The sequence below is a fragment of the Lepidochelys kempii genome, chromosome 23, assembly GCF_965140285.1.
Source record: "Lepidochelys kempii isolate rLepKem1 chromosome 23, rLepKem1.hap1, whole genome shotgun sequence".
In the NCBI taxonomy this organism is placed as follows: Eukaryota; Metazoa; Chordata; order Testudines; family Cheloniidae; genus Lepidochelys; species Lepidochelys kempii.
The window spans coordinates 17931282-17958702 of NC_136402.1; the positions used below are offsets into that span (position 1 = coordinate 17931282).

At 61.3% G+C, this 27421-nt stretch overlaps 2 protein-coding genes across 5 annotated transcripts; both read right to left on the reverse strand.

Moving 5' to 3' along the window:
* Window positions 1–508: 508 nt before the first annotated feature.
* Window positions 509–7583, reverse strand: WAS (WASP actin nucleation promoting factor). Its single transcript, XM_073321755.2, has 12 exons — window positions 6971–7583; window positions 6245–6385; window positions 5872–5958; window positions 5242–5338; window positions 5086–5127; window positions 4891–4944; window positions 4086–4263; window positions 3874–3916; window positions 2251–2404; window positions 1561–1982; window positions 796–901; window positions 509–691 (listed from the first exon to the last, which is right to left on the reverse strand). Exons 1-12 carry the CDS (start codon window positions 7082–7084, stop codon window positions 636–638), a joined length of 1494 nt encoding a protein of 497 aa, XP_073177856.2. The 5' UTR covers window positions 7085–7583; the 3' UTR covers window positions 509–635.
* Window positions 7584–7835: 252 nt separating this feature from the next.
* On the reverse strand, window positions 7836–26232 carry SLC38A5 (solute carrier family 38 member 5). Of its 4 annotated transcripts, none has more exons than XM_073321437.2 (16): window positions 26025–26232; window positions 17272–17466; window positions 16957–17056; window positions 16123–16238; window positions 15683–15756; window positions 15490–15582; window positions 15083–15164; window positions 14234–14316; window positions 14066–14124; window positions 13749–13895; window positions 13337–13416; window positions 12719–12819; window positions 12351–12475; window positions 11715–11859; window positions 11388–11491; window positions 7836–11208 (listed from the first exon to the last, which is right to left on the reverse strand). In XM_073321437.2, the coding sequence occupies exons 2-16, from the start codon at window positions 17361–17363 to the stop codon at window positions 11104–11106; spliced, it is 1506 nt and encodes a 501-aa protein (XP_073177538.1). In that variant the 5' UTR covers window positions 17364–17466; window positions 26025–26232; the 3' UTR covers window positions 7836–11103. The 4 variants fall into 4 exon arrangements, with proteins under 4 accessions (XP_073177538.1, XP_073177541.1, XP_073177540.1 ...); XM_073321440.2 differs by having other exon boundaries at window positions 16957–17041; window positions 26025–26230; XM_073321439.2 differs by lacking the exon at window positions 26025–26232 and adding an exon at window positions 25199–25430.
* Window positions 26233–27421: the final 1189 nt, after the last annotated feature.

Below are 27421 nucleotides of genomic sequence, written 5' to 3' on the forward strand. Positions count from 1 at the left end.
TCGTCAAGCTGACATAACCCACAGGTGTAGACCCAACTAAGAATTCCTCCGCCGACCTAGCTACAGGTGAGATGGATCAACTTTTACAGACCCCTTCCTTTGCCGTTGAAAGCATCAACACTAAATCTTCTGTAGTTATGCCACCATAGCACATAGGGCGTAGACACAGCCTCAGATCAAGCTCTCCGGCTTCTAATCCTGTCACTCAGACGTTGACCCAGACCAGTGGGTTTTAATCCACCCCAAAATCTGTGCTGATGACCCACGCCGGGCTCTTGAGCCCCACATATCGGCAGCTTGGTTCCAACTTGGCTTGTTTTTTCAATCGGGCTGAGATCAAAACATGGAGCCAAGTTGGAAGGAGATCAGTTGGGTTGTTGCTGATGCCAAAGAGGTTGGTGGAGACCAGGGTATTGCCAAGCCCTGGGTTTCGAGGGGGTAATGGGAGCAGATAGGGGAAGCTGGGGCCTTGGGGAGGGGAATTCTGGGTAAAAGATGGGGCAGCACGTCAAGCAGAGAGCTGTCTTTATTGCAAAGGGGCCAGGCAGGCTGGGGAATCACAGGGGAGTGGGGGGCAGCACCCAGTGCGGGTGGGGGTGCAGAAGGGGGGGAGCTTTTCTTGCTGGGGACGGTGCTCAGTCGTCCCATTCGTCATCGTCCTCCTCGTCCCCGCCATTGTCCTCGCCTTCGTCTGTGGGAGGAAGAGGAGGGTGAGTGGCGGAGGGGGCAAGGGGTAGGGGAGGAGGGGCATGGCACCCACTCCCACCGCTGCCGAGGCGGGATGGGGCGACTCACCCGAGGAGTGGATCACTTTGCTCCGCTTCTGCATGACGTGCATGAGCGCCCCCACCAGGCCCTCGGAGCTCTGTGCGGGCGGCGGGGAGTCCAGCATCTCGGGGGTCTGCAATGCAGGGGAGGGGGGGTCAGGGCCCACAGCACCATCCCCTGCACCCACCAACCCTCCTGGCACCACCAGGACCCCCAGCACAGACCCTCTGCACCCCCCTGGTACCACCAGGACCCCCAGCACAGGCCCCCTGCACCCACCCATCCTCCTGGCGCTGCCAGGGAGCCCAAGACCAACCCCCTGTACCCACCCACCCCCCTGGCACCACCAAAGCCCCCTTACCCCACCCTCACCCCCAAAGCCAGCTCTAACTCCCCCCTCCCCATCCCTGCTCCCCTCGGTCACCCCCTCCATACCCCACACCTGCCCCCAACTCCCCTAACCCCCCCATCTTCCCCTTCCCCACCCCTCAGCCACCCTGTTCCCCTCCCTTCCCCCCACTTCCTCCATCCCTTCCCCCCACTCAGCCCCCATCTCCCCTCTTCCCTGCCCCCAACTTCCCTTTCCTCACCCCCAACCACCTCCGTCCCCCCTCCCTGCCCTCACCTCCTCCATGCCCGCCCCCCATTCAGCCCCCATCTCTCCTCATTCCTCACCCCACAGCCACCTCGTCTCCTCCTTGCCCCCCACTCAGCCCCCAGCTCCCCTCCTCCCTGCCCCCTACCTCCCTCATCCTCACCCCCTCCCTGCCCCGCATCTGCCCCACAGCTCACCTTGTTGAGCTGGATGCCTTGGCGGATCTGGTCCAGCAGGGCCCCACGTCCCTTTTGGGGGGGAGCAGACTGGCTCCCTGGGGAGCTGACCCCCCCTGAAGGAAGTGGGGGAGGGGGACAAGGCCCTGAAGAGACTGGAGGCGGAGGGGGCGGTGGGGGAGGTGGGGGTGGGGGGGCTGCCCCAGCAGCAGGCGGAGGGGGGGGCGGACCAGACCGGGAGACAGGGGGAAGGGGCCCACGAGGAGGGGGCAGATGCCCCCTGGGGGGATGGGAGGGAACCGGCCCCCTATTTGGCATAGATGAGGGAGGTGGGGGGCCGCCTGGGATGGGGGGCAATGGGCCAGACCTGCCCCTCGTTGAGGCAGGGGGTGGGGGAGGGAGGGGCCCGGACCGGGTCATGGGGGGCGGAGGAGGTGCTGGACCTGTGGGGAGAAATGAACTGCAATTAAAGCCCAGCCTGTAATGAGGCTCTTTCCCCGCGTCTCCCGCCCCGTTCCCTGAGAATCCCAAATCGGTGCACGGGGAGGCTTGCACGGGACTGACATGCAGCTGCCTCTGGGTCAGCGCAGCTGGGGAACAGTTTCACATAATGCCGCACAGGGACGGCTCGCCCAGCACTGAGATGCAGCCACCTCTGGGGCACAGCAGCTGAGGAACAGCTGCACATAACACTGCACAGGGAGAGCTCACCCTGGCGTCTCAGCTCCTCCTTCACAGCCTCCAGCCCGCCCTGGCCTTCAATGAAATCGTAGATGAGTTTGGAGGTCTCTGCGTCGGTCAGCTGCGCCTCGCTTATCCCGGCCTGGGAGAAAAGCGTCTTCAAGTCGGGGTCCAGGTTATTCACCTAGAAGAGAGACAGATGGAGGAAGGCGGCTCAATCCCCAGGCAAATGCCCCCCAAATTCATGCTCTCCCCACACACAGCTGCAGGTGCCCAGATGGACAGAGCAGCAAGGCTCCAACCCCTGAAATCCGGGGACGGGGGATTTATGGATCATGCCTTAAATTAACTCCCCCAGCAGCCCTCGGGGACCCACTAACACTGACCCCCTAAAATCCTGACCCACTGGGCAGAGCAAGCAGCTGGGGGGGGGCGTTCTGGAGGGATCCAATTGGGAGGTTATGTCAGCTGCCCCACCCCAGAGCTGGCTGCATCTCAGCACCAGGCAAGTCTTCCCCATGTGGTGTTATATGGGGCTGTTCCCAGGCACCCCACTCCAGAGATGACTGCATCTCAGTGCCAGGAGAGCCTTTCACTGTGGCGTTTTATGAAGCTGTTCACAGCTGCCCCACCCCAGAGGCGGCTGCATCTCAGTGCCATGCGAGCCATCCTCTTGGGGGTCTCATGCCCAGATTATTGGGCCGCTGCCTTTGAGAACCGAAAAAAACCTGTGCCGTCCAGAGCCCGTGAAACTGGCTGCATGGGCCAGATTTCCCAACACAGCTGCAGCAAAAAAGGGATGGTCCGAGGAAAACCTGGCCCGATGGCAACCAGTTTTGCAGGCCAGATCACCTAGCCCCTGGCTGTGGTATGCCACAGGGCCCGTGTTAATTCCTAGTTGAACTTTAAGGAAAAACACACTATCTGGAGTCCGAAAAAACATCGTGGCGCTGGGACCGCCCCCTGCCCCTTGCGCCATCCAGATGCCCGGTAGCTCTGGCAACTCCTCTGGCTGGCTGTGACTTGCCCCTTTCCTGTGGGCACGTGCCAACCGCACTGCCAATAACAGTCGCACTGCCAACTCCCCGAGCAGCTGTGTGTGTGGGTGGGGGCTGGTGGGGGGGAACGTGCATTGGAAGAACAAGATGAGTTTGGAAAACGCTGGGGATGGGGGGGCCACAGGGAGGCAGTATCTTGGGCAGCCCTGGCTCAAGGAAACCCCAAATTTGCTCCCATAACACTCCATGGGGCACTGAGTTGCAGCTACTTCTGGGGCATGGCAGCTGGGGAACAGCTGCACATAACACCCCAGGGAGATAGCTCGCCCGGCACTGAGATTCAGCCACCTCTAGAGCAGGGCAGCTGGGGAACAGCTACACATAACGCTGCATAGGGATGGCTTGCCTGATGCTAAGATGCAGCCACCTCTGGGGCGGGGCAGCTGGGGAACAGCTATGCACACCGCATCACGCCTGGTAGCCACAAGCGCGAGTGATAACCGCCCTCCCCCCCATACACAGACATTGCTAACGCCAAGGCTTTACCCCACGACCTGTCCTTGGCCCCCTTCCCAGCCCCCCCCCACAAGCCCTTCTGACCTCTGGGACCCCAGGGTCAGATCCCCACCATACCCCTGTCTCTGAAGCTACATACATCAAAACCAGTGTTGGGGTCCCAGCCGACGTGGGTGACGTGCCTGGAGGGAGAAGAAAGATTAGCCAGCTCGAGAGGGGCCAGGTCCCGCGCCCCATTCCCAGCCCCTCTGAGCCAGCCAGTCCCCCCGCCCTTGGGCCAGATGGGAGACGGTGTCCCCTAGAGGGGCTAGGCCCCAGCCCCATTCCTGCCCCACTGATGCCAGCTCTCACTTGAATCCGCTTGGGGCGCCGATGTCGGCCTTGGAGATCTTTTTCTTGCCCTTCTTCTTCTCGGCGGCTGTGGGCACCGGCAGCCCCCGGTACCGGGACGAGGTGATGTCCGGGTTCTGGATGTCCATCGTCATCAGGTTCAAGGAGGAGGAGGGGGAATTCGGCTGTTTGCTGGGACCTGTGGGAGAGAGAGACGGGGCTGCGGGGGGCGGGATGGGGGCTGGGCAGGGGGCGCTCTCCCCTGGCAGTCAGGGCCGGGCACTGGGGGGCTCCGTGCTGCGGGGGGCGGGTTGGGGGGCTGGGCAGGGGGCGCTCTACCCTGGCAGTCAGGGCCGGGTACTGGGGGGCTCCGTGCTGCGGGGGGCGGGTTGGGGGGCTGGGCAGGGGGCGCTCTCCCCTGGCAGTCAGGGCCAGGCACTGCGGGGCTCCATGCTGCGGGGGGCGGGATGGGGGGCTGGGCAGGGGGCGCTCTCCCCTGGCAGTCAGGGCCGGGCACTGGGGGGGCTCCGTGTTGCGGGGGGCAGGATGGGGGGCTGGGCAGGGGGCGCTCTCCCCTGGCAGTCAGGGCCGGGTACTGGGGGGCTCCGTGCTGCGGGGGGCGGGTTGGGGGGCTGGGCAGGGGGCGCTCTCCCCTGGCAGTCAGGGCCGGGTACTGGGGGGCTCCGTGCTGCGGGGGGCGGGTTGGGGGGCTGGGCAGGGGGCGCTCTCCCCTGGCAGTCAGGGCCGGGCACTGGGGGGCTCCATGCTGCGGGAGGGCGGGGGGATGAATTAACCCTTTCAAGACCCCCACCTCCAAGCCGCTTACCATTCATGTCTCCCCCGGGCATCGGGGATCGGGGCAGCGTCATCGCCCGTCGCTCTAAAGGAGGCAAAAAGCCGCGGTCAGACCCATGTCACCAGCTCCCCGCCCGCCCCCAGCTGGTGGGAGAGTCGGGGGGTCAACCCCTAACCTGCCCCTCCCCCCCAATTGCAAAGGACAGTGGGATAGAAGGGGACTCACCTTCATTGACCGGGGGAGGTGGCGGGGGGAGCTGCCGTTTCTCTGAGGAAAGAGGAGAACAAGCGCTAGGATCCTGGCCCGGGCTGGCTCGGGGGGGAGGGGGGGCATGGGGTCTGTCCCCTCTAGGGGGCGCCGGCTCCCCACCCCTCCACATACCCATCCTCTGCTGTTGCTTCTGGACCTTCTCCTGCACCAGCGTGTAGAAGTTGTGGGCCTCAGCCTCGTCCGCAAAGTTCAGCCCGGCCTGGCATTCCTGAGAGCAAAAGGCACCTCACTGGTCCTGGGGGGGGCGACACGCCCCTCCCAGAGCCGGGAGAGAACCCAGGCGTCCGGGTTCCCAGTGCCCCTGCTCTAACCACCGGACCCCGCTCCCCTCCCAGAGCCGGGAGAGAACCCAGGCGTCCGGGTTCCCAGTGCCCCTGCTCTAACCACCGGACCCCGCTCCCCTCCCAGAGCCGGGAGAGAACCCAGGCGTCCGGGTTCCCAGTGCCCCTGCTCTAACCACCGGACCCCGCTCCCCTCCCAGAGCCGGGAGAGAACCCAGGCGTCCGGGTTCCCAGTGCCCCTGCTCTAACCACCGGACCCCGCTCCCCTCCCAGAGCCGGGAGAGAACCCAGGCATCCCGGTTCCCAGCCTTACTTCTTGTTGGTAGCCCTTAATTTTCTCCTTCTTTTCACCCCCCCGCCCCCAGTCTCTGAACTGTTGTCTCTGGGGGCAGGGCTATGTCTGGAAGCCCCGCCCCACTGATCGACCACCACCCCGGCCCTCTCTGGGGCAGATACTCACGTCCCCGGGGAACGTGTGGAAATAGGGGGTGACGGCGGAATAGACCAGCTGGCTGGAGAGCTCCATCTCCCATGTCAGCCTCCTCTCCTGCAAGAGAAAGGTAAACCCCAGTAAACGCCCCATCAGCAGGGGGCACTGGGAGCCAGGATGCCTGGGTTCTCTCCTCAGCTCTGGGAGAGGTGTGGGGTCTAGTGGGTTAGAGCGGGGGGACCTTGGAGCCAGGACTCCTGGGTTCTCTCCCCGGCTCTGGGAGCAAAGGTGCAGTCTGGTGGTTAGAGCAGGGGCTGGGAGAGGGCTGGGAGCCAGGACTCCTGGGTTCTCTGGACAGTGCTGGGAAGGGATGGGGAGCCACGAGGGTAGGGCAAGGACTCACCTTGATATTGAAGAGGCGGATGAAGTAGGAGCGCCGGGGGTTGTCCTTGACCAGGCACAGGACCCCGCAGCCCTGCTTACCCCAGACCTGGCTGTTGGGGGGCAGGGCCCAGTATAGCTGGGCCACCGACGTGGCCAGGGTCTGGCAGAGAGACAACCGAGTTACAGAGCGATCACGGCTGAGATGCAGCCAGCTCTGGGGCGGCTGGGGAACAGCCTCACAGAACGCCGCGTGGGGAGGGCTCAGCCGGCCCTAAGCGTGGCCCCCCCTGGGCTGGCAGTTCCTGTCTTGGTTTCTGGTGTTGGCTGAGGCTCCGGGCTCCGCAGCATCACTGCGCTGGGCCCCTCGCAGCCCCCCTCAGCGCCACTCACCCCGCGTCCTCCTGAGCGGGGTGGGGGGGGATACAGCAAGGAAAGAGCTGGTGCCCCTGACTCCCGACCTGCAGCCCCCTGCTAGCCCAGCCCTGGGGCACCCCCAGATCTGCTGGTGCCCCTCACTCCCGACCCGCAGCCCCCTACCCCAGCCCTGCCGGTGCCCCTCACTCCTGACCTGCAGCCCCCTGCTACCCCAGCCCTGGGCTCCCCCCCTGCTCTGCCGGTGCCCCTCACTCCCAACCTGCAGCCCCCTGCTACCCCAGCCCTGGGCTCCCCCCCTGCTCTGCCGGTGTGCCTCACCCCCGACCTGCAGCCCCCTCCTGTCTGCATCCTCTGGGCCTCATGTCCTCACCGTGCATTTCCGGCCCAGGAGCTCAAACACCTGCTGGTTTTCATGATCCAGGAGGAGATGGGAGGCGACGTTCTCCTGCTGCGCTCGCACCCCTGGCCTGGACCCCCGGCTCATGCTGGCTCCTGGCTCCAGCCCCCGGCGGGTTCTCAGGGTCTCTCCCCTCCCTGATCTCGACCTAGGGAACTTCCGCGTTGCGGGGACTTTTTTCAACAGGAAGCGCAGAAGAAACCACCGACCAACGCTGAGTGCCCGGGGCCTGGGGAAGTTGGGCTCTGCGAAGGGCCCCAGCCAGGGCTGGGAGTTAGGGGCACCGGCAGAGCTGGGGCGGGGAGGGAAAACCCGGCGACGGTTGGGGCCGGCCTGCCTCTCTGAGCAATGGGCTCAGGCTCTCGGCAGACTCAGGCAAAGTTGCATCCGCCTGGCGCATGGTTTGTGTTTCCTATGCAGCCGTTTGGGGGGGTGTGGGGGGGCATTTTCTGAGTATGATGCACCTTTGAGGTTGTGGGGATCCCCCCCCCCAAGTCAGAGGAGGGCAGCCTAGCTGTGCTGTTGGGGAGGGGCTGTTTGGGGGACTGGATCCAGCTGCCTCTCTCTGGTGGGTAATGTACAGCTAGGACCCTGCCCCCAACCCCCCTGCCCTGCCCTCTGCTCCCCCCCCTTTGTATCTGCCCTGCAGCCCCCCCTCCTTAACACCTCTCCTCCATGCTCACACAACTCCCAACCTCCCTTCCCCACCTCCTCCATCCCTCATAACCCCCAGCCTCCCTCTCCCCTCGTAGACCCCCAAGTTGCCCCCTCCCAGCATGTCACACTCCCCCACCCCACTTCCCTCTGACCCACACACACAGACAGCTCAGGCAGGGGGGAAAGTCTGGTTGCTATTTATTGAAACCCAGAGCTACCCTACAAAAGCCACCAGCTCCCTGCATCGCTTTCACATTGTGGTGCCCCTCCCCACAGCACGCCCCCCCTCCAGCCATGGGGGTGGGGAACCCCTGCTGCAATGGGGAGCAGGGGGGTCTTTTGGCTTTGTCACTAGCGCTAGGAACAGGATCGGGCCAGACGTGCTGACCGAAAAGCTGCTTCAAGGGGCCCTTTTATCTCCGTAAAGCCTCGGGCGTCTGGAGTCACGTGAATCCAGGCAGGATCAATAGACCGAGACGCCGACTTTAGGGGCTGGCGGGATGAAGGTTTTCAGTGTGGGGGAGCCAGCCCCGGTGTGATTATCCCGTCCAGGCCAGCCCTGAATTAACCAGGCCTGGAACCCATCCACCCCAGAATCTGAACCCGGGACCCTTCTACCAGCGTCCCCGAGCCCCAGGCAACACCGGGCCTCAAAAAGGAAACCCGACGGTTTGGAAAACGTCCTGAGAGTTAGTAAGGGGGAAAAGCCAAGTTTTTGGACCCTCGGATGGGGGGCAAAAATCCCGCTTTCCAAAATGGTCTTTTTTTTGTTTCTCCTTCCGGAAAAGGACATTTTTTTGGTGGGGGGTTGGCGGCGTTGCCTGGACATGACACAGCCAAGGTGGGGGACGTAATGTCTTTTACCGGCCCGACTCCCAGGGGAGGGACATGAGCTCTGCAGAAGTTCGGAAACTTGTCTCTTTCCCCAGTTGTGGGCCCAATAAAAGAGATCAGTCGCTCTGATTTGGTTGCATGGTCCCCACATTTTGGGGGGGGGGGGGGGGTGTTCCCCGCCTGGCTGGCAGAATGTCAGTTTCCTTTGGCTCCAGGGAACCTGTCCTGCAGAAAGGGAATATTGGAGTGGTTAGAGCAGGAGTCCTGGCTCCCAGCTCTCAGCACTAGACCCCACTGCCCTCCCAGAGCCAGGGAGAGAACCCAGGAGTCCTGATTCTCTATAGGGCCCCTTTCTGCCAATATAACTGCTGTGTCGGGGCAGGGGGGCAAGTGGGCCACGGCGGGGCAGAATGGCCAGGGTTGGGGTAGAATTTGGGGGGCAGGAGATGGCTACTTTGAGGGGAGGGGGCTGCACCAGAGGCCGGGGGGCTGTTAAGGCACTGGGCTGAAGAGGCATTAAATGCTAAGGCTGCTGCGGTGGAGGAGCTCTGCTGCGGGTGGGGGCATTGGGGCTTTTCTAGAAGGGAAATGGAGCCATCAGGGTGGGATCTAGAGATCGCTGGAGGAGGAGGGAAGACCCCAGGGTTTTCTAGAGCAGAGATGGAGCCATCGGGGTGGGATCTAGAGGTTTCTGGATGAAAACACGTAGGCATAAGGGATTTTTCCAGAAGGGAGATGGCGGCGTCAGGGCAAGATCTAGAGCTCTCTGGAGGAGGAAGTGGCGGCATCGGGATTTTTCTAGAGAGGAGTTGGAGGCACTGGGGCGAGATCGAAAGGTCCCTGGAGAAGGACATGGACTTTTCTAGAGGAGAGACGGAGGCGCTGGAGCAGGATCTAGAGATCTCTGGAGGCGGAAGCAGAGGTGTCGGGATTTTTCTAGGGGGGAGATGGAGGCAGCGGGGTGGGAACTAGCGGTTTCTGGAGGAAAACATGTAGGCACGAGGATTTTTCTAGAGGGGAGAAGGAGCCATTGGGGTGAGATCTAGCCGTTTCTGAAGGAGGAAGCGGAGGCCCCGGGCTTTCTCGACAGGGCAGACAGAGCATTCTCTGGCTCCGAGGGGGCGCCTGTACCAGGATTGCCTCCCACCCCGTGATCAGGGGGGTGCCCCGTCCTTAACCCTTTGCTCTCTGAAGGGGCTGGGGCGAGCAGCGTTAGTGACCCTGGGCCTGTCTCTGGGTGGTGAGGTAGTTTGAAAAGAGAAAGGAGACCCAGGGTTCGATTAAACGCCCGCCCCGACACCTCCTGTGTGGTGGGGGGAGGGTGCTGATGTGGGGTGAATTCTGCAATTGGGACCTGTCCCAGGCGGAAAACAGGTCTGAAGGCGCATGGCTTCCCCTCCCCCCAGCCCCGCTCAGGAAGCCAGGCGTCCTGGGAAGAACCCAGGAGTCCTGAGGCTCCATGGGATGCTCACCCCTACCTCCCCCATTGCTGTAACAGTAACAGCATCTCCTCCAGCCCTGGAGAATCCAGACGCTCGAGGGTTAATCCTCAGCAGGATGGGAACACGCCCCTATCTCCTGGTGGGGAAACTGAGGCACAAAAAGTGGACGGTCCGCGGCCCCGTCGCTGGGGATAGGACCCAGGAGTCCTGGCTCCCAGCCCCTCCCCCCCAGCTATAACCACTGGACCTCACTCCCCTCCTGGAGCCAGGGAAGGGACCCAGGAATCCTGGGGGGGTGTCACGATACTAGCCCCAACAGTGAGACTGGCATCACTCTTTGGTCTGGCTGCTGGCTCCAAATTAAATAAGAGCAATAAATTAGATTGTCGCCCAGGGAGCACCACGGACTCATCCGGCCCCCGCCCTGGCACAGTCAGATTCACAGTCCCTCTTCGACTGACGCCAGGGAATGAGTACAAGCGGGGGAGAGGGGGTGTTCCTGTCTCCATGGGAACCAAAGAGGTGGGAGGCATTGTCTGGAGGGAACTGTTGCTATGGGATCCCCCACCCACCCACTCCAGCAGTAACCAAAGCTTTATCGCGGCAACAAATGCCTGGTGTTGTTCCTCTGGGGACCTGCCACGTTGCCACGGCGACAGGGAGCTAAGGAGAAGCCGGTTGTGCTGTAGTCAGGGGACTCAGTAGTCGTGGGGAACCTGCCATTGCCATGGCACCAATGGCCCAATCAGGACCTTTGTCCCATGGAAATGGGAGGCTGCCATGACTACAGGGCACAAATAGGAGGGCCTTAGCGCCATTCCCATGGAAACCAGTCACTGCCAGAAGCTGCAGCGTTGCCGCGGTAACAGTCGACCGATGGAAGGACCTTGGCACCATTCCCATGGAAACCAGGAGCTGTAGCATTGCCACGGTAACAGTCGATGGAAGAGCACGGGCGCCGTTCCCATGGACACCAGTTGATGCCAGGGTCTGTAGCGTTGCCATGGTGACAGTTGGCCAATGGGCGGGCCCTAGCACCGGTCTCAGCGTTGCCATGGCTGCAGCGCAGCGAGAGCCAGTGGGAGGCGGTGGTGCCCTTGCCCCAGTGACGTCTGGGCCCCCCGAGCTGGCCCAGTGGGGTCCATGTGTCCGTGCCGGGGGCGGGGGGGCGGGTCAGTGCCCCCCGCCGCTGCTGCGGCCGGTCGTCACCCAGTCAGCCACGATGAAGCTGAGACTCATCACCATGAAGATGAAGCCGAGGGCAGCAAAACAGGCGGCCTGGGGGGCAGAGGGGGAGCAGAAGGTGAGACCCCCCCGCAAGTACAGCCCAGCTCCCTGCCCCCACCCCACAGAACGGCCCCCTCGCCAAGCCCCCCACTCCCCACAGCATGGCACCCCCCCAAACGAGCCCTCTGCTCGCCACTCCCCAGGGCACTGCGCCCCCCAGCGGTGGGTACCTGGATTTTTGGCCTGGATCTCAGCGGTTCTTTTTCATTGGGAACGATGCGGAGGTAGAAGATGCTGGGGAGGATGAAGATGAGACTGGGGGCAGAGGTGGCGCCTGGGAGGAGAGAGGAGAGAGGGCTGAGATGCAGCTACCTCTGGGGTGGGGTGAGGCAGCTGAGGAGCTGCTGCACGTAACGCCGCACGGGGAGGGCTTGCCTGGCGCTGAGATGCAGCCACCTCTGGGATGGGGCAAGTGGAGAACAGCCGCACGTAACGCTGCACGGAGACGGCTCGCCTTGGAGGGCCAACCCCCAGCCCATTTGGAGCCAGGGACTTACCAATGACTCCAAAGATATCCCGGATGTTAGGGACAAAGATGACGAGGAGATTGACAACGAACAGAAGGCCGATAGCGATGCTCACATGTCGAACCCAGCTAAAATCCTTCCCATGGAAGAGTAGCTGCTGGATGGCTCTGCGGATCTGGGAGGAGACAAGGAAAGAGGTCAGGGATATGGCAGTGGCTCGCCCAGTGCTGAGATGCAGCCACCTCTGGGGCGGAGCAGCCAGGGAACATCCACACGTAACGCTGAACAGGGATGGCTCGGCCAATGCTGAGATGCAGCCACCTCTGTGGCAGGGCAGCCGGGGAAATGCCGCACACAACGCCACACCAGGACAGCTCGCTTGGCGCCAAGATGAAACCACCTCTGTGGCGGAGCCGCTGGGGAACAGCCGCACATAACGCCACACCAAGACAGCTCGCTTGGCGCCAAGATGAAACCACCTCTGTGGCGGAGCCGCTGGGGAACAGCCACACATAATGCTGAACGGGGACGGCTCGGCCAATGCTGAGATGCAGCCACCTCTGGGGCGGGGCAGCTGGGGAACAGCCGCACATAACACCACACCAAGACAGCTTGCCCAGCGCCGAGATGCAGCCACCTCTGGAGCGGGGCAGCCGGGAGACATACCGGGAAGAGCACCACGGGTACCGTCAGCGTGACGGCCATCAGCACGGCCAGTCGGACGCAGAGGATGAGCCGGTCCAGGGGATCCACCTCGCTGTACGTGTGCAGCATTTCCGACTCGACGTTCCCTGTGGGAGACAGAAGGGCCGGGGGGCCGGAGGTTAGCTGGGAGCCCAGCCGGGCCCCACGCAGGACAGGGTGAGGGGTGGAGGATCGGGGAGGGACACGCAGCCATAGCGGTGGGGTTGCAGGGGAAATGGCTGGGCAGAGGGGGCGCTAGGGGGCACTGATGGGGTCAGTGCAGCGGGAGCCGGGCCCTGGGAAGGGACCCTGCCGCCCCCTACTGGGGGCCCAGCCCCGCACTGCCTTACCGTAGAAGGTGAGGTAGCCGAAGATGGCCGTCAGCAGGTACATGACGAACATGGCCAGGATGGAGACGTTCGCCACATTCTGCATGCGCCGCTTCGAGGCCCTGGCGGGGGACAGATGGGTCAAATGCCGCCCTGCCCTGGGGGCTGGCTGGGGAGAACCCAGGAGTCCGGGCTCCCAGGTCCCCTACCAGACCCCACTCCCTTCCCAGAGCCAGGGAGAGAACCCAGGAGTCCGGGCCCCCCGCCCCCTACTGGAGCCCACTCCCGCTCCCACAGCCAGGTAGAGAACCCAGGAGTCCGGGCCCCCAGCCCCACTACTAGACCCCACTCCCCTCCCAGAGCCTGGGAGAGAATCCAGGAGTCCAGACTCCCACGCCCCCTACTGGAGCCCACTCCCCCTCCCACAGCCAGGTAGAGAACCCAGGAGTCCAGGCCCCCAGCCCCGCTACCAGACCCCACTCCCGTCCCAGAACCAGGGAGAGAACCCAGGAGTCCGGGCCCCCCGCCCCCTGAGCGCCAATAACAACAGCGTTAGTGACTTGATCTCCCTGAACCCACCTGGCCGTGCCCTCCCTCAGCCACCCACCCACCCACCCCTTTTCCCTCCCCGCCCCTCACCTGCGTAGCTCTGTGTAGATGGGCAGCACCTCTGGGTGACAGACGAATGCAAAAGCCAAGATGGGGATGGTGTACGCCGTCTGTGGGGGGAGGAGAAAGGCTGACTGCTAGAGCCAGGTGAGAACCCAGGCGTCCTGGCTCCCAGCCCCCCCTGCTCTAACCCACCGGACCCCACTCCCCTCCCAGAGCCAGGTGAGAACCCAGGAGTCCGGGCTCCCGGCCCTCCCTGCTCTAACCCACCAGACCCCACTCCCCTCCCAGAGCCAGGTGAGAACCCAGGAGTCCGGGCTCCCGGCCCCCCCTGCTCTAACCCACCAGACCCCACTCGCCTCCCAGAGCCAGGTGAGAACCCAGGCGTCCGGGCTCCCGGCCCCCCCTGCTCTAACCACTGGCCCCCACCCCCCGCTCTCACCTGGGAGTTGACGGTGAAGGTCTGGGCCGTGCACTCGTCCCCAGCGGTGCCCGCGGAGCTGGCATTGTGCCCATTGTAGTAGACGAGGGATGTCACGGGCTCGGTCCCGTTCAGCGGGCAGGAGATCTGGAACTTCTTGTAGATCACCTGGGGGGGAGCCATGGGGTGGGGGGAGGCGGTGAGAGACACCCCTTCCCCAGCAGCGGGGTTACCCCCGCCTCCCGCCAGCCAGGGAGCTGGGAGCCAGGACTCCTGGGTTCTTTCCCTGGTGGGCAGGCGGGGGAGGGGCAGCGGGTGGGGGGGCCGGGCGGACTCACCGACATGAGGAAGAAGACCATGCAGGTCAGCGAGAGCCCGCTGGTGTACCCCAGATAGCCTGTGGGGGAGGGGAGAGAGGGTGAGACCCGCGGGGCTGACCCTTGCCGGGGGGAGGGGGCGGGGGGGGCGGGCGCCCCCCCCATACACACACCCAGCCCCACACTCACCGAGATGTTTCATGAGCGCCAGGGGCAGGATGACACAGACGCTGACGATGATAATTAGCACGTTGCCATTCATGTACCAGGTCCTGCGAGAGACACACACCGGGGGGGGGGGGGGGGTCAGCGCCCCCTGCAGGGGGAGGTGGGGATGGAGCAGCCAGGAGCGCCCCCCCCCGCCCCCCCACAGCGCCCCCTGCTGGGAGAGGCAGGGCCAGGAGGGAAATGCTCCTGCTCTGGGCCGGCCGATTCCTCAGGAGCAGGATATTGGGGTGCGGGGGAAGGGGAGGGTCAGGAATGGCCCCGGGTGACACAGGTGTGGGGGCAAAACTCATGGGGGGGGGGGCAGGGAACTAGAACCTTCTATGGGACCCACCAGGAACCCTATGGAATTAGGGAGCTCCTTCTCCATGGCTTGATGCAATCCGTGGGGCCGGGAGCCAGGACACCTGGGTTCTCTCCCCAGCTCTGGGAGGGGAGTGGGGTCTAGTGGTTAAAGCAGGGGGGGCTGGGAGCCAGGACTCCTGGGTTCTCTCCCCAGCTCTGGGAGGGGAGTGGAGTCTAGTGGTTAAAGCAGGGGGGGCTGGGAGCCAGGACTCCTGGGTTCTCTTCCCAGCTCTGGGAGGGGAGTGGGGTCTGGTAGGACGGTGTGGGGGCCAGGCTGACTGTAGGGGATGAGGGCACCATGTCCGGGCAGGGAAAGCGTGTGAACAGGAGAGCCAGATGCCCCCATTTATAGACAGGAATGCGGCCCGGGGCCTTTCCCCTCTAGGGGGCGCTGGCTCCCATCTGGCCACAGGGCAGGGGGCCGGCTGGCAGGGGGGCGGGAACGGTTCCCCGCGCGATCTCACTCACTCCGTGTTCTCCGTCAGGCCCAGGAACGTCTGTATCACTAAAGGCAACTCGTATTTCACAATGTACAGGTAACTGGACATGGCTGCAAGAGAAACACCCGCGTCAGGACGCCTGGGTTTCCTCCCCGGCCCTGGGCAGGGTGTGGGGGGGCTGGTGGGTTAGCGCAGGGGGGCTGGGAGCCCGGACGCCTGGGTTCCCTCCCCAGCTCTGGGAGGTGAGTGAGGGCTAGTGGTTTAAGCAGTGGGGGCTGGCAGCCAGGACTCCTGGGTTCCCTCCCCGGCTCTGGGCGGGGAGTGGGGTCTAGTGGGTTAGAGCTGGAAGTGGGGGGGGCTGGGAGCCCGGATGCCTGGGTTCCCTGCCCGGCTGTGGGCGGGGAGTGGGGTCTAGGGGCTAGATCCAACTCTCACCTCCCGTGTTGTGCACACAGATGACCACCGCCGCCACCACCTTGCCGCCCGGGCCGAACGCCCGGTAACCCAGCTCTTCGTAGGCGCGGATCCCTGCGCGGGAGGAAAGAGACGGGAGTTAGAGAGCGTCGGCGCCTCCCGCTGGGCGAGGCCAGGGCTGGAGGAGCAGGGAGCTTCCCCCCACTCGACTCACCTACGACGCCAGCACATTTCAGCAGCAGGTGGATGGAGTACGCGGAGAGCAGCGCGATGCAGATCAATAGCACGCTGCCAAGAGAACGGTGGGCAGGTGTAAGTCCCCCTCCCGGAGCCAGGGAGAGAACCCAGGAGTCCTGGCTCCCAGACCCCACCCCCCGCGCAACCACTAGGTCCCACTCCCCTCCCGGAGCCGGGGAGAGAACCCAGGAGTCCTGGTTCCTTCTGCTATAGCTCCCAACCATTGACACCACCTGGTGGAGAAGGAGTATATCTTGCTGATCCCAGAGCAGTGATCTTCCCCCGGGCAGTGCCCTGTGGGGGGAGGCAGTGGCCCCAGAGCAGTGATCTTCCCCCGGGCAGTGCCCTGTGGGGGGAGGCAGTGGCCCCAGCGCGGTGATCTTCCCCCAGGCAGTGCCCTGTGGGGGCGGCACTCACACGAAGAGCACAATGCCCGTGTTGCTCATGGCGTAGGCAAGGCCCAGGATGCCGCTGCCCATGATGGCGTTGCTGAGGTTAAAGACCGACATCCCGAACGACGTCTTCCCCTCGAACTGTGGGCAAGAGAGAGAGACGGGGCGGGGTGAGAGCCTGGGGGAGGGCGGAGGTCAAAGGGCAAGGGATGGTGAGGAAAGGGCAAGGGTCAGGGGTCAAAGAACAAAGCAATTAACAGAGCAGACAAAGGTCAAAGAACACATTGCGTCAATAGAAGGGCAAGGGTCATACACTGAAGAGCAAAGGTCAGCAAGGAGAGGGCAAAGGTCGGAGGTCAAAGATCAAACCACTTCAAGGTGAGGACAAGAGTCAGAGGTCAAAGGACAACTGGGAGGCCAAAGAGGAAGGGCAATGAGAAAGCGCAAGGGTCAGAGGTCAAAAAGCAAAAGATGACAAGGAGAGGGCAAGGGTCAGAGGTCAATGAGAAAAGAGGCGGGGCAAGCTCAGATGTCAAAGAGCAAAGGACAATGAGGAGAGGGTGAAGGCTGGAGGTTAAAAGGGTCACTGGGTGTGGAATCAATGAAAGGTCAAAGATCAGGGGTCAAAGGGGACACAGGGTGAGGAATCAACGAAAGGTCAAAGGGTAGGGGTCAAAGGGGACACCCGGCAAGGAATCGATGAAAGGTCAAAGGGCGAAGATTAAAGGGACAGCGGGCGAGGGTCCAATGAAAGGTCAAAGAGCAGGGGTCAAAGAGGGGAGGGACTAGTCAAGGGCTTTGGCTGCTGGGGGGTGGGATCGGCTCTGCGTCAGGGCCCGGACGCCTGGGTCCCACTTACGTCAGTGAACTGGCTCAGCTTCTTGCCGGCGGCGTGGGGCAGGAAGCCCTCCTGCTCGGCCGCTGTCACCTCCGCCGTGGGGTCCCTGCCAGGGGAAGGGCTGCAGGGTGAGAGGGCTGCAAGCTCGGATGCCTGGGTCCCTTCCCCAGCGCAGCTCCCCAGGTGCTTCCCATTTAGAGCATCCCCCTCCCCAATGCGGGGGTCGCCCACCCAGCTGCCCCCAGTAGCCCTGGTTACTCACCCAGATACCCCCATTACTCCCCCCACTAGCCCCCCAATCCCCCCCGTCCATTCCCCCCCCCCCCCGATACTCACCCATCCTCCAGGCTGCTGGCTTTGTCGCACTCCGGGACAGACCCGTTTAACATCTCCAGCCCCTCCTGCTCTTCCATCTTCTGCAGCTCCATGGCGGACGCGGGCCAGTTCGGGGTGTGGACGTGAGGTGCGTGTACGGGGGGGCGGGGTATCAGAGATCACTGTTGGGGCGCAGCGCCGGGGTCACCTTCCCACCTAGAAACCCAGAGAAAGGGATCAGGCAGGAATGCCCCCACCCAAACGAAGGAGAAGCTCAATCCCTGCGTGGGTTGGGGGGCTGGGAGCCAGGACTCCTGGGTTCTCTCCCCAGCTCTGGGAGGGGAGTGGGATCTAGTGGTTAGAGCAGCGCGGGCAGCAGGGGACAGTCTCCTAGGAGGGCCAATGGCGTGAACACAAGATTCGCCGCTGCCCGTCAGCCGGGATCCCACAGACGAATCTGAACGCAAAGAGGCAATGGCCCTGACGGATCCACCCCAGGGACAGCGTCACCCCCCTCAAGAATTCACAGATCTCAAGCCCAGACGGGACTTCCGGGATCACCTAACCCGCTCTCCGATATCACGCTGTCTCAGTGACCTCCCGGAAACAACCCCAGAGCAGATCTTTTGGCAAAACACCCTGTCTTGACCACAAACTGGCCCGTGACAGCAGTACAGCTGAGACTCGTGTTTATCCCGCATAGCCGAGGGCAACGGAATCAAGAATTTTGCATCCAAAAGTTGTTGGTTTCTTTCCCATCAAAACGTGGCCTTTTTGCCCAATCTGAGACTTTCACCCAAAACGTCTCGGGGAACTTTCGGGTCGTTAAGCCTCAATGTTCTGAATTGCGCAACGTCGTGTCGTCTAACTGAGCCGATTTTCTCCTTTGAAAGTTACACTTTGCCACATAAGCTAATTTCCTGAATGGTCCCTTTTCCCCCTGCGTTCGAAACGCCACTTTTTCAAATGCAGCCACGTTTTCTATGTTTGGAAACGCCGACATTTCTCCTTCAAGTTCTCTCATTTCAAAGCCGCAGTTTGTCCAGTGAATCAATTCTCTCTCTTTTTGACATTTCAAATTTCCTACTGAAAACACGTGTTACGTTTGGAACTGTCGGTTTCGCTAAACAATCCAGTGATCTAGTGCTGAAATATCTGATTTTCTAATCAAGCAAATATTCCCAAGTTCAAACTGTTTTCACTGAATCACGTTTTCTATTTTTGACATTGAAAATGTCCTGAATAACCTTTTGCTCTATTTCTGGAATGTCGACATTTCCAATTAATCCATGTCCCTCATTTTGAAACATCAGATTTGCTAACGAAAATACTTGAAAAACACCTGGACGTCCATTCATTAGGCCAAGTTATTTATTTTGGAAGTGTCCAACTTGGCAACGTTCGACATTTGAAATGTCCTTTTCACTTTTTAAAATGTTTGAAATGTTAAATGTTTCTCATCAGACTAACCAGATCTTTCCATTTTTTACATTTCAAAAGTTCTAATGACTGCCCTTTGCTTCAATTTCCAATTTCCCAAACAACCCTCTTTTCCTCATTTTCAAAAATGACTTTTTTTTTTTTTTTTTGAAATTTGCACTTTTTAAAACGGCCTGATTCAGCCAAACCACCTCATTTGGAATCTGCCGCTCAATCCAATTTCCAAATCTTGACATTTCAGAGTTTCTAATTAGCCCCTTTCTTGAAACGTCTCCCTTTCGATGATTAAATTCCGATTTCTGTCCGTTTCAAACGTCCTAAGTAACCCAGTTTCCTCCCGGTGAAACGTCCCATGTTCGAATCAGTCACGCCCGGCTCTTCAAGCGCGTTTCGGTGCCTAATTCCCTTTGACTGATGAAACCTGCACACACTGAGTGCCATAAAATGGACAATTTCTCCTCTCCCAATCCTTAACACGCGTGAGCAGAATTACAAACGAGGCTTTGTCCACTGGCAATAACACTTCCCGATCTCTGCCAGAAAAACCTCGCCCGATCCATCCTGCCACACCAACCACTTGGAGGGGTTCATGTGACTCATCCCTTCCTCCGCTCCACCGAGAGCAAAGCAATAATGGAACCAATTGCCTGGGGAGTGGGGTGGCGGGGGGGGGACGGACACAGAGCTGGAGAGAGCCAAGCTGTTCCTGGTGAATGCAATGAGCTGATCAGAAAGAAGCCCCCCGGTCTGCCATTTTTCAGATGGGGAAACTGAGGCACAGCTAGTCATCCCAGGTCCTGGGAGCCCTGGAGTAGCTTCCCAACCACTCAACAACACTTCCCCTCCATGATGGGGCAGAGCGAATGTCACCAACAAACTCACGGCTCTGGGAGGGGAGTGGGGTCTGGTGGTTACAGCAAGGGGGGGGCTGGGAGCCAGGACTCCTGGGTTCCCTCCCCAGCTCTGGGAGGGGAGTGGGGTCTGGTGCGAGAGCAGGGGCGGGCTCAGAGTCAGCGGGTTGGCTGATGTCTTCCTGAACCGAGCGCCAGGGAACGGACGGGAACACCGGCCGCCCGGGGCAGGTTGTGCGCCCATCTCGGCTGGGTGGGGTGGGAAGGCGCCTGGCTCCCCCTAAGGGCAGGAGCTGTGCCCATTCCTGCATTTCCCACATGCTGGGGCTTAACTTTGATGCCTGATTCTTCCGGACTTGGCGGCCGCACCCGGCCTCCTGGGTTCTGTTCTTGGCTCTGAGAGGCTGATGGGGTCTAGTGGTTGGGGCGGGGGGGGAGGCGCGAGGGGCTGGGAGCCAGGACTCCTGGGTTCTCTCCCTGGCTTGGGGAGGGGAGTGGGGTCTAGTGGTTGGAGCAGGTGTGTGCAGGGTGGGCGGTACTGGGAGCCCGAACGCCTGGTTTCTACTTCCCTGCTCAGATCAGTCCCAGTCGGAGGGTCCCTGCCTTGCCTTTCCATTCCCGCCCCAGAGGGTGGCAATGGCCTGCCCTGCTGGGGCCCCGCCCTCTGGCTCCGCCTCACTTCCCCCTCCCCAAAAGCTGGACCCAGGCATCCTGCTCTGACCACCAGTCCCCACTCCCCTCCCAGAGCAGGAGAGAGAACCCAGGAGTCCTGGGGTCCCTTCAGGTGACCCTCACCCACAGGCGGTCTTGCCTCGAAGGCTTTGGAGTGGTTGGAAAACTTTTGATCCACCTCCCAGCACCCCTACACTGGGGTCCGGGCAGCAAGGGGTTAACCACGGCCCATACCTGAAAAGGGTCCTTGGGAAGGTGGTGGTGGGGTGCAGATCCGGGGCGGGGGGGGGGCCTGGAAGCCTGGACTCCTGGGTTCCCTCCCCAGCTCGGGGAGGGGAGCAGGGTGCTGGGGTCATGTGCAGGGTCCCTGTCGCATGATCCTAGCTCCCCCCCCCCCACAGCGTCTGGCTGGTCACTGCTAATGTGGGGGGACCCAGGAGTCCTGGCTCCCAGCCCCCCTGCTCTAATCACTAGCCCGCACTCCCCTCCCAGAGCGTGTGAGAGAGAACCCAGGAGTCCTGGCTCCCAGCCCCCCGCCCCCTCCCCACGCTAACCACTAGACCCCCCCCCTCCCCTCCCCTCCCCTCCCGGAGCCGGGCTCCTGCTCGGCTCCCAGGCAGCTGCGGGATGCGAACACGTGGCTGCTGCTGGCTCCAGAGGAGTGGGGGAGGGGAGGGGGGGGCGTTAGGGGGGAGCCTGGGATTTAACCACTGACTGCTGGAGAGAAACTAGCCAAGACCAGAGCGCCCCCCCCCCAGTTCCCGACACCCCCCCCCCAAAGCTCTGGGTTCCCTCCCCCCGTCTGCAGAGCCCGCCCCCCGCCAGTTTCACTCCCATCGCCCCCCCCCACTGAGTTAGGGGCTGGGGGGGGGTGATCTTGTTGTGGGGATGTGACGGTGCAGTGCCCCCCCCCGTCCGCCGCGCCCCCCCGGGCTCTGCCGCCCCCCGTCCCGTCCCCCCCCCCCCCCGGTGGCTGATGCAACTGCCTCGTGGCCTTGCAACAGGGGTTGTGTCACCCCCCCGCACCCCGCACCCGGCGCTGTACACTCACCCGGGCGGGCGTGAGGCGGGAACAGGCCAGACGGGGAGATCCGGGGTCGGGGCCAGGTGTGTGTGGGGGGGGTCGCACACCCCGTACGCCCAGCCGCGCGCTCCCCCAGCCGCACACCCGCGCCCAGAGACGTGCACACCCCGGCCAATCACACCCCTGCGCAGGCGGGGGCTGGGGCGGGTGTGAGTCTGGCCACACAACGTGGAGATCGGCACAGCACAGCACCCCCTGCAACACAACCCAGAGCAACACCCCCACCCCCTGCTGGCCCTACACAACGACACCCCCCACAACACAACACACCACACCACACAACCTGCTGGCCCTAGGCAACGCACACAGATTGACATACACCCACACGCTCACACAGAGCCTGCTGGCCCTGGACACTGACACCCACTGCAGCACGACCCCCCCCTTCTGCCAACACACACACGTCCATTCAACACACACGCTAAAGTGTTCGCAACATACAGCCTCTTGGGTCCGCACCACAACACCTCCTCCAACACAGCGCACATACAGGTCACCTCCTGTGTCCTCCCCCCCCCCACGCAACACCCAGAGCCGGCTGTGCCCAGTACAACCGCACACCTGCCGACACAACACACAACACGCACCTCCCACCCCAAAACTGATCGATGCACACCTGCCTGTCCCCAGCACACACACAGAGCCAGCTGTCCCCAATGCAATCACACACCTGCCAGTCCCATGGCGCACATAATCCACACACGCACATCTCTATTTCCTCCCAACACAACATGTAGGCATGGACCCACACCCACACAGCAGGGCTTGTCCTCTCCAGCAGGGGGACACACCCGCAAACACACACCCACTCCCACTAATGAAACATACCACACCTAGTGGTTAGAGTGGGGCAGGGGGGCTGGGAGCCAGGACTCCTGGGTTCTCTCCCCAGCTCTGGGAGGGGAGTGGGGTCTAGTGGTAAGAGCAGGAGGGGGCTGGGTACTTCAACCCACTGGACCCAGCTACTCCAGCCCTGGCCTCTCCCCGCGGGGGGCGCTGTGGGGCAGGACGCTGGCTGTGGGGGGAGCGCCCGGCTCGGGGGAGAGCCCGGTCCAGCTGGCAGCCGTGGGAGTTTCCACTGTGCATTGTGATGTGTACACACAAGCCACTGGGATTCATGTCTCTATAAGGGCCGGTGGCGGGTGCGTCTCGGGGCCGCGTCCTGCCTTCGTCTTCCCCTTTGGGCCCTGACGCGGATGGGTTTGCATCTGACGGAAGTTTTAATTAGGCCTCGTGGCTATTTGGCTGTAATTATTCTGGTGTTCGTTAAAATATCCGGGGGGCACTAAAATAATTATAGTTAGCAGCCGTTGAGGGTGTGTCAGAGTCAGGAACAACTAATTACCAGGCAGAGAGGAACCCAGGAGTCCTGGCTCCCAGCCCCCGACCCCCCTGCTCTAACCATTACCCCTCTCCCTTCTCAGAGCCAGGGAGAGAACCCAGGAGTCCTGGCTCCCAGCCCCCCCTGCTCTAACCACCAGCCCCCAGTTCCCTCCCAGAGCCAGGGATGGGACCCAGCCTGGGCTGGTCAGAGCCGGGGAAGCAGTGGGAGCCGCAGTGGCCTTGCACTGCTGTCCCCCAATACAGCCTCCCTTGGCTTCCCCCACACCAGCTAGTGCCCTGCCCTGCTCCCCACAGCACCCCCTGTTGGGCAAGGTCAGGGACTGCATCAAGAAGAGACAGGAGGGGAGGGGTTAAACCCAGAGCCCTTGCAGACCCCATGCCCGCACGCACACACCCCACCCCGGTGCCCCAGGGCCCTTGCCAGCCATGGCCTGGGAAGCTGGATAAGCTAATCGCTGGATCACAACGTGCGCCCCACCCATCAGAGGCGCCCCCCCCATGTGCTTCCCTGCCCTTCCCCCCCCATTAGAGAGTGTCCCTTTCACAATTCCCAGCCCGGGAAGGGGGGGGGGCGGATCTGCCCTCGGGAGCCAATTGCCTCCTTAACAAGCCGGCCGTGCCTACTCTGTAATTGTGACATTGCAGGCGAGATACAGAGGGACCCGGCTTCAGGGCTGGCCACAGGACAGTGCTTGTTGAGTACTGGTACTCTCCCCAGCATTACTGCCACTCCTGCAACCGCTGCGGCTGGCAGGCCACACTGCCCCCAGCGGGGGTGTTCCCTGAGACATGGCCTTCAGCATCCGTCGGGGCGCAGAGAGGCTGGGGTCAGGGAGAAAGGTGTAGCAACACCGTTACCCTCAACAGCGCAACAGACATCGTGACTGCTAGCGCTACACGCGGTTACCGTCAACAACACTGTGAACGCTGTTCCTGCTACAGACGGCGTTAGCAACACCGTTACCCTCAACAGCGCAACAGACATCGTGACTGCTAGCGCTACACGCGGTTACCGTCAACAACGCTGTGAACGCTGTTCCTGCTACACACGGCGTTAGCAACACCGTTACCCTCAACAGCGCAACAGACATCGTGACTGCTAGCGCTACACGCGGTTACCGTCAACAACGCTGTGAACGCTGTTCCTGCTACACACGGCGTTAGCAACACCGTTACCCTCAACAGCGCAACAGACATCGTGACTGCTAGCGCTACATGCGGTTACCGTCAACAACGCTGTGAATGCTGTTCCTGCTACACACGGCGTTAGCAACACCGTTACCCTCCACAATGCTCCAGACGCCATTCCTGCTCCTGCTCCACACGGTGTTAGCTACACTGTTACTGCTCACGCTGTTGCCAGAAAATACTCCAAACCGTTATCACTCACGTTGTTGCTACTGTTACAAGAAACAGCATCATTAACAACGCCACAAACACAGTGACAGTGAACGTTGTCACTCAGACTCCAACACCATAACCCCGACTGAGCCTACTGACACTGTCGCTAATTGTGGGAACGTGGTAGCCACTGACGTTATAACCACTAATCCTACAAGTATTCTGCTCAGTAACATCACCATAACCCCATCACTGCTCCCAATAATACAGCCATCCCCGCCACTCCCGTTGTTACCTCTGATTCTCCCGTCACTACCCACATTGTAAGCCCCATTACTACTTAGTTATTACTCCAATTGTTACCACTGTTACTCCAAAGAGTTACTAGCCAAATGGCACCACCAACACACCAAAGGGTTACTAGTGAAATCAATGCCACTAATATTGCTAGTAGTTACTACTAAAATTGGCACAAGTAATACTCCAAAGAGTTACTAATGGTCCAAAGGATCACTACTCACACTGATACCACTAATACTGCAAAGAGTTTCTCATACTCTAAATGGCTACTCGTCAACTGGATACAGCCAGTGTTCCCAAGTTAATACTCAAATGGACATCACTCATACTCCAAAGAGTTACTAATCACATCGACAGCATGAATGCGCCAGTTATTAATACTCCAACTAGCTACTGCTTGAATCAATACCACTGGTACTCCAGAGTTACTAGTCAAATTGATTTAACTATACTCCAGAGTTACCAGCCAAATCGATAGCATTAATACTCTAGTTATTAATACTCCAACTAGCTACTGCTTGAATCAATACCACTGGTACTCCAGAGTTACTAGTCAAATTGATTTAACTATACTCCAGAGTTACCAGCCAAATCGATAGCATTAATACTCTAGTTATTAATACTCCAACTAGCTACTGCTTGAATCAATACCACTGGTACTCCAGAGTTACTAGTCAAATTGATATCGCTAATACTCCAAAGAGTTACTAATGCTCCAGATGGTTACTACCCAAATCAATACCACTAATACACTATGGAGTGATTACACATTAATGCTCCAAAGAGTCACTACTCAGATAGATACCACCAATACTCCAGCTAGTTACTACTCAACTTGATATCACTCCGAAACCTGTCATACACCAGAGTTACTCAAACCAATTCCATTAATACTACAAACAACCTGAGTACTTACATTGTTACCACTAATTCCAGGATCAACGTGACTCCTCAAATCCTCACCAATAGTTGGCACCACGGCCACTATTCGCCTTGTTCCTTAGATTTCTTTCCCTCTTAACGCCTCGGACTCACGCCGCTCTGGCCGGTGGCCAATTATTCTCCAAAAAGAAAGAGACCGTTCAAATTCGCCAAGCAACTTTTCAACATTTAAGAGGAGTCCTGGCTCCCAGCCCCCCCCGGCTCTAACCCACCAGACCCCACTCCCCGCCCAGAGCTGGGGAGGGAACCCAGGAGTCCTGGCTCCCAGCCCCCCCTGCTCTAACCCAGTAGACCCCCATTCCCCTCCCAGAACCAGGGAGAGAACCCAGGCGTCCTGGCTCCCAGCCCTCCCTGCTCTAACCACCAGACCCCACCCCCCTCCCAGGGCTGGGGAGAGAACCCGGGAGTCCTGGCTCCCAGCCCCCCCTGCTCTAACCACCGGACCCCATCCCCCTCCCAGGGCCGGGGAGAGAACCCGGGAGTCCTGGCTCCCAGCCCCCCCGGCTCTGGGCGGGGAGTGGGGTCTGGTGGGTTACAGCAGGGAGGGCTGGGAGCCAGGACTCCCGGGTTCTCTCCCTGGTTCTGGGAGGGGAATGGGGGTCTACTGGGTTAGAGCCGGGGGGGCTGGGAGCCGGGACTCCTGGGTTCTCTCCCCGGCCCTGGGTGGGGAGCAGCTGGCCACCTGGCACCACAAGAGAGGCCACGGGCTCAGGCTGGGACAAGCCAAGTGCTGGCAGGTCAGGACGCCCCGGGCAGAGTCCCCCCGTGGCGGGCTCCGGAGCGGCCCCCCCATCACTCACCCTGGGCGCAGCGCGGAGGGGACCGGGCGCGGGCGGCGGGGCGAGCGGACTGGGGGAGCCGGGCTGGGGCGCTGGCTGCGCTGGGAAGGGATCAGGTTACCATTGCATCAGATCGCACGGACCACGCTGCTGGGGAGGCCCTACCAGCCTGGGGCACATCCGGCTGTGGGAGGGGACCGGAGAGGGGGCTGGGAGCCAGGACTCCTGGCTTCTATTCCTGGGGAGGGGCTGGGAGCCAGGACTCCTGGGTTCTATCCCTAGGGAGGGGAGTGGGGTCTGGTGGTAGAAGCGGGGGGGGGGGGGGGCTGGGAGCCAGGACTCCTGGGTTCTATCCCTAGGGAGGGGAGTGGGGTCTGGTGGTAGAAGCGGGGGGGGGGGGGGGGGCTGGGAGCCAGGACTCCTGGGTTCTATCCCTGTGGCAGGGGCTGGGAGCCAGGACTCCTGGGTTCAATCTGCAACTCTGGGAGGGGAGTGCGGGCTGGGAGCAGGCAGGGAGAGGCTGGGAGCAGGACTCGTGGGTTCTCTACTGGCTCTGGGAGGGGAGTGGGCTCCAGTGGTTACAGCAGGAAGGGGTCCTTTTAATCCTTTAGGCCCCTGCCTCAGTTTACCCAAGCCTGGATTTATGTTTTCCTTTTTATAACTAGAATCACCCTATTCAATTTTTGTTAAAGAAAATTCCTGTCCCGGGCTTAAAAACTGTCATGGTCCCCCAGAAAAACACAGCAACCCAGCCGACGGTCCAGGGGAGGCAGCAACCCTCAGCCCTGGCCGGGTTAGAAACTGAGCTGGAGACGGCCAGGCCAGGGCTGCCCTGGGAAGGGAAGTGGCTGGGTCACGGAGGGAAATTCAGGGGACAGCATGGTTTAAAGAAAACCTCTAAGGCTTTGCCACCCGGCCTGGCCGGAGCATGTGACCCAAGCAGATAAACTCCCTTATTAAGCTGCTCTGGAGTCCAGGCTCCATGGAGACACGGGACGGGGCCGGGGGTGGATCTGATGAACGGCCCCAGGGAAAGGGGTGTTGAGGCAGATAGAAGAACAGTCCTAGAGCTGTAACCCAGGGATAGGTGCCGAGATCTGCCAGCCCTGCCTCAAAGCGACAGAGAACGGGGGGAATCACCCATCAGGTCACTGCAGTACCAGGAACATGACACACACGGCCACAGTCCTGAGTGCATCCATTGCAGGGCAGTGGTGATACAGACAGAACCCAGTCCAAACCCACTAGACCCGACGACCCCTCCCCCTTCCTGGCACTAGGGAGAGAACTCAGGAGTCCTGGGATCCAGCCCCCGCTCTAAGCACTCGCCCTTGCTCCCCTCGATAGTTCATAGGGATGGTGCCAGACTGGAGCAAAGGGTTCTGGCTCCAACTGGAGTAACATGATGCTCCAGGCTC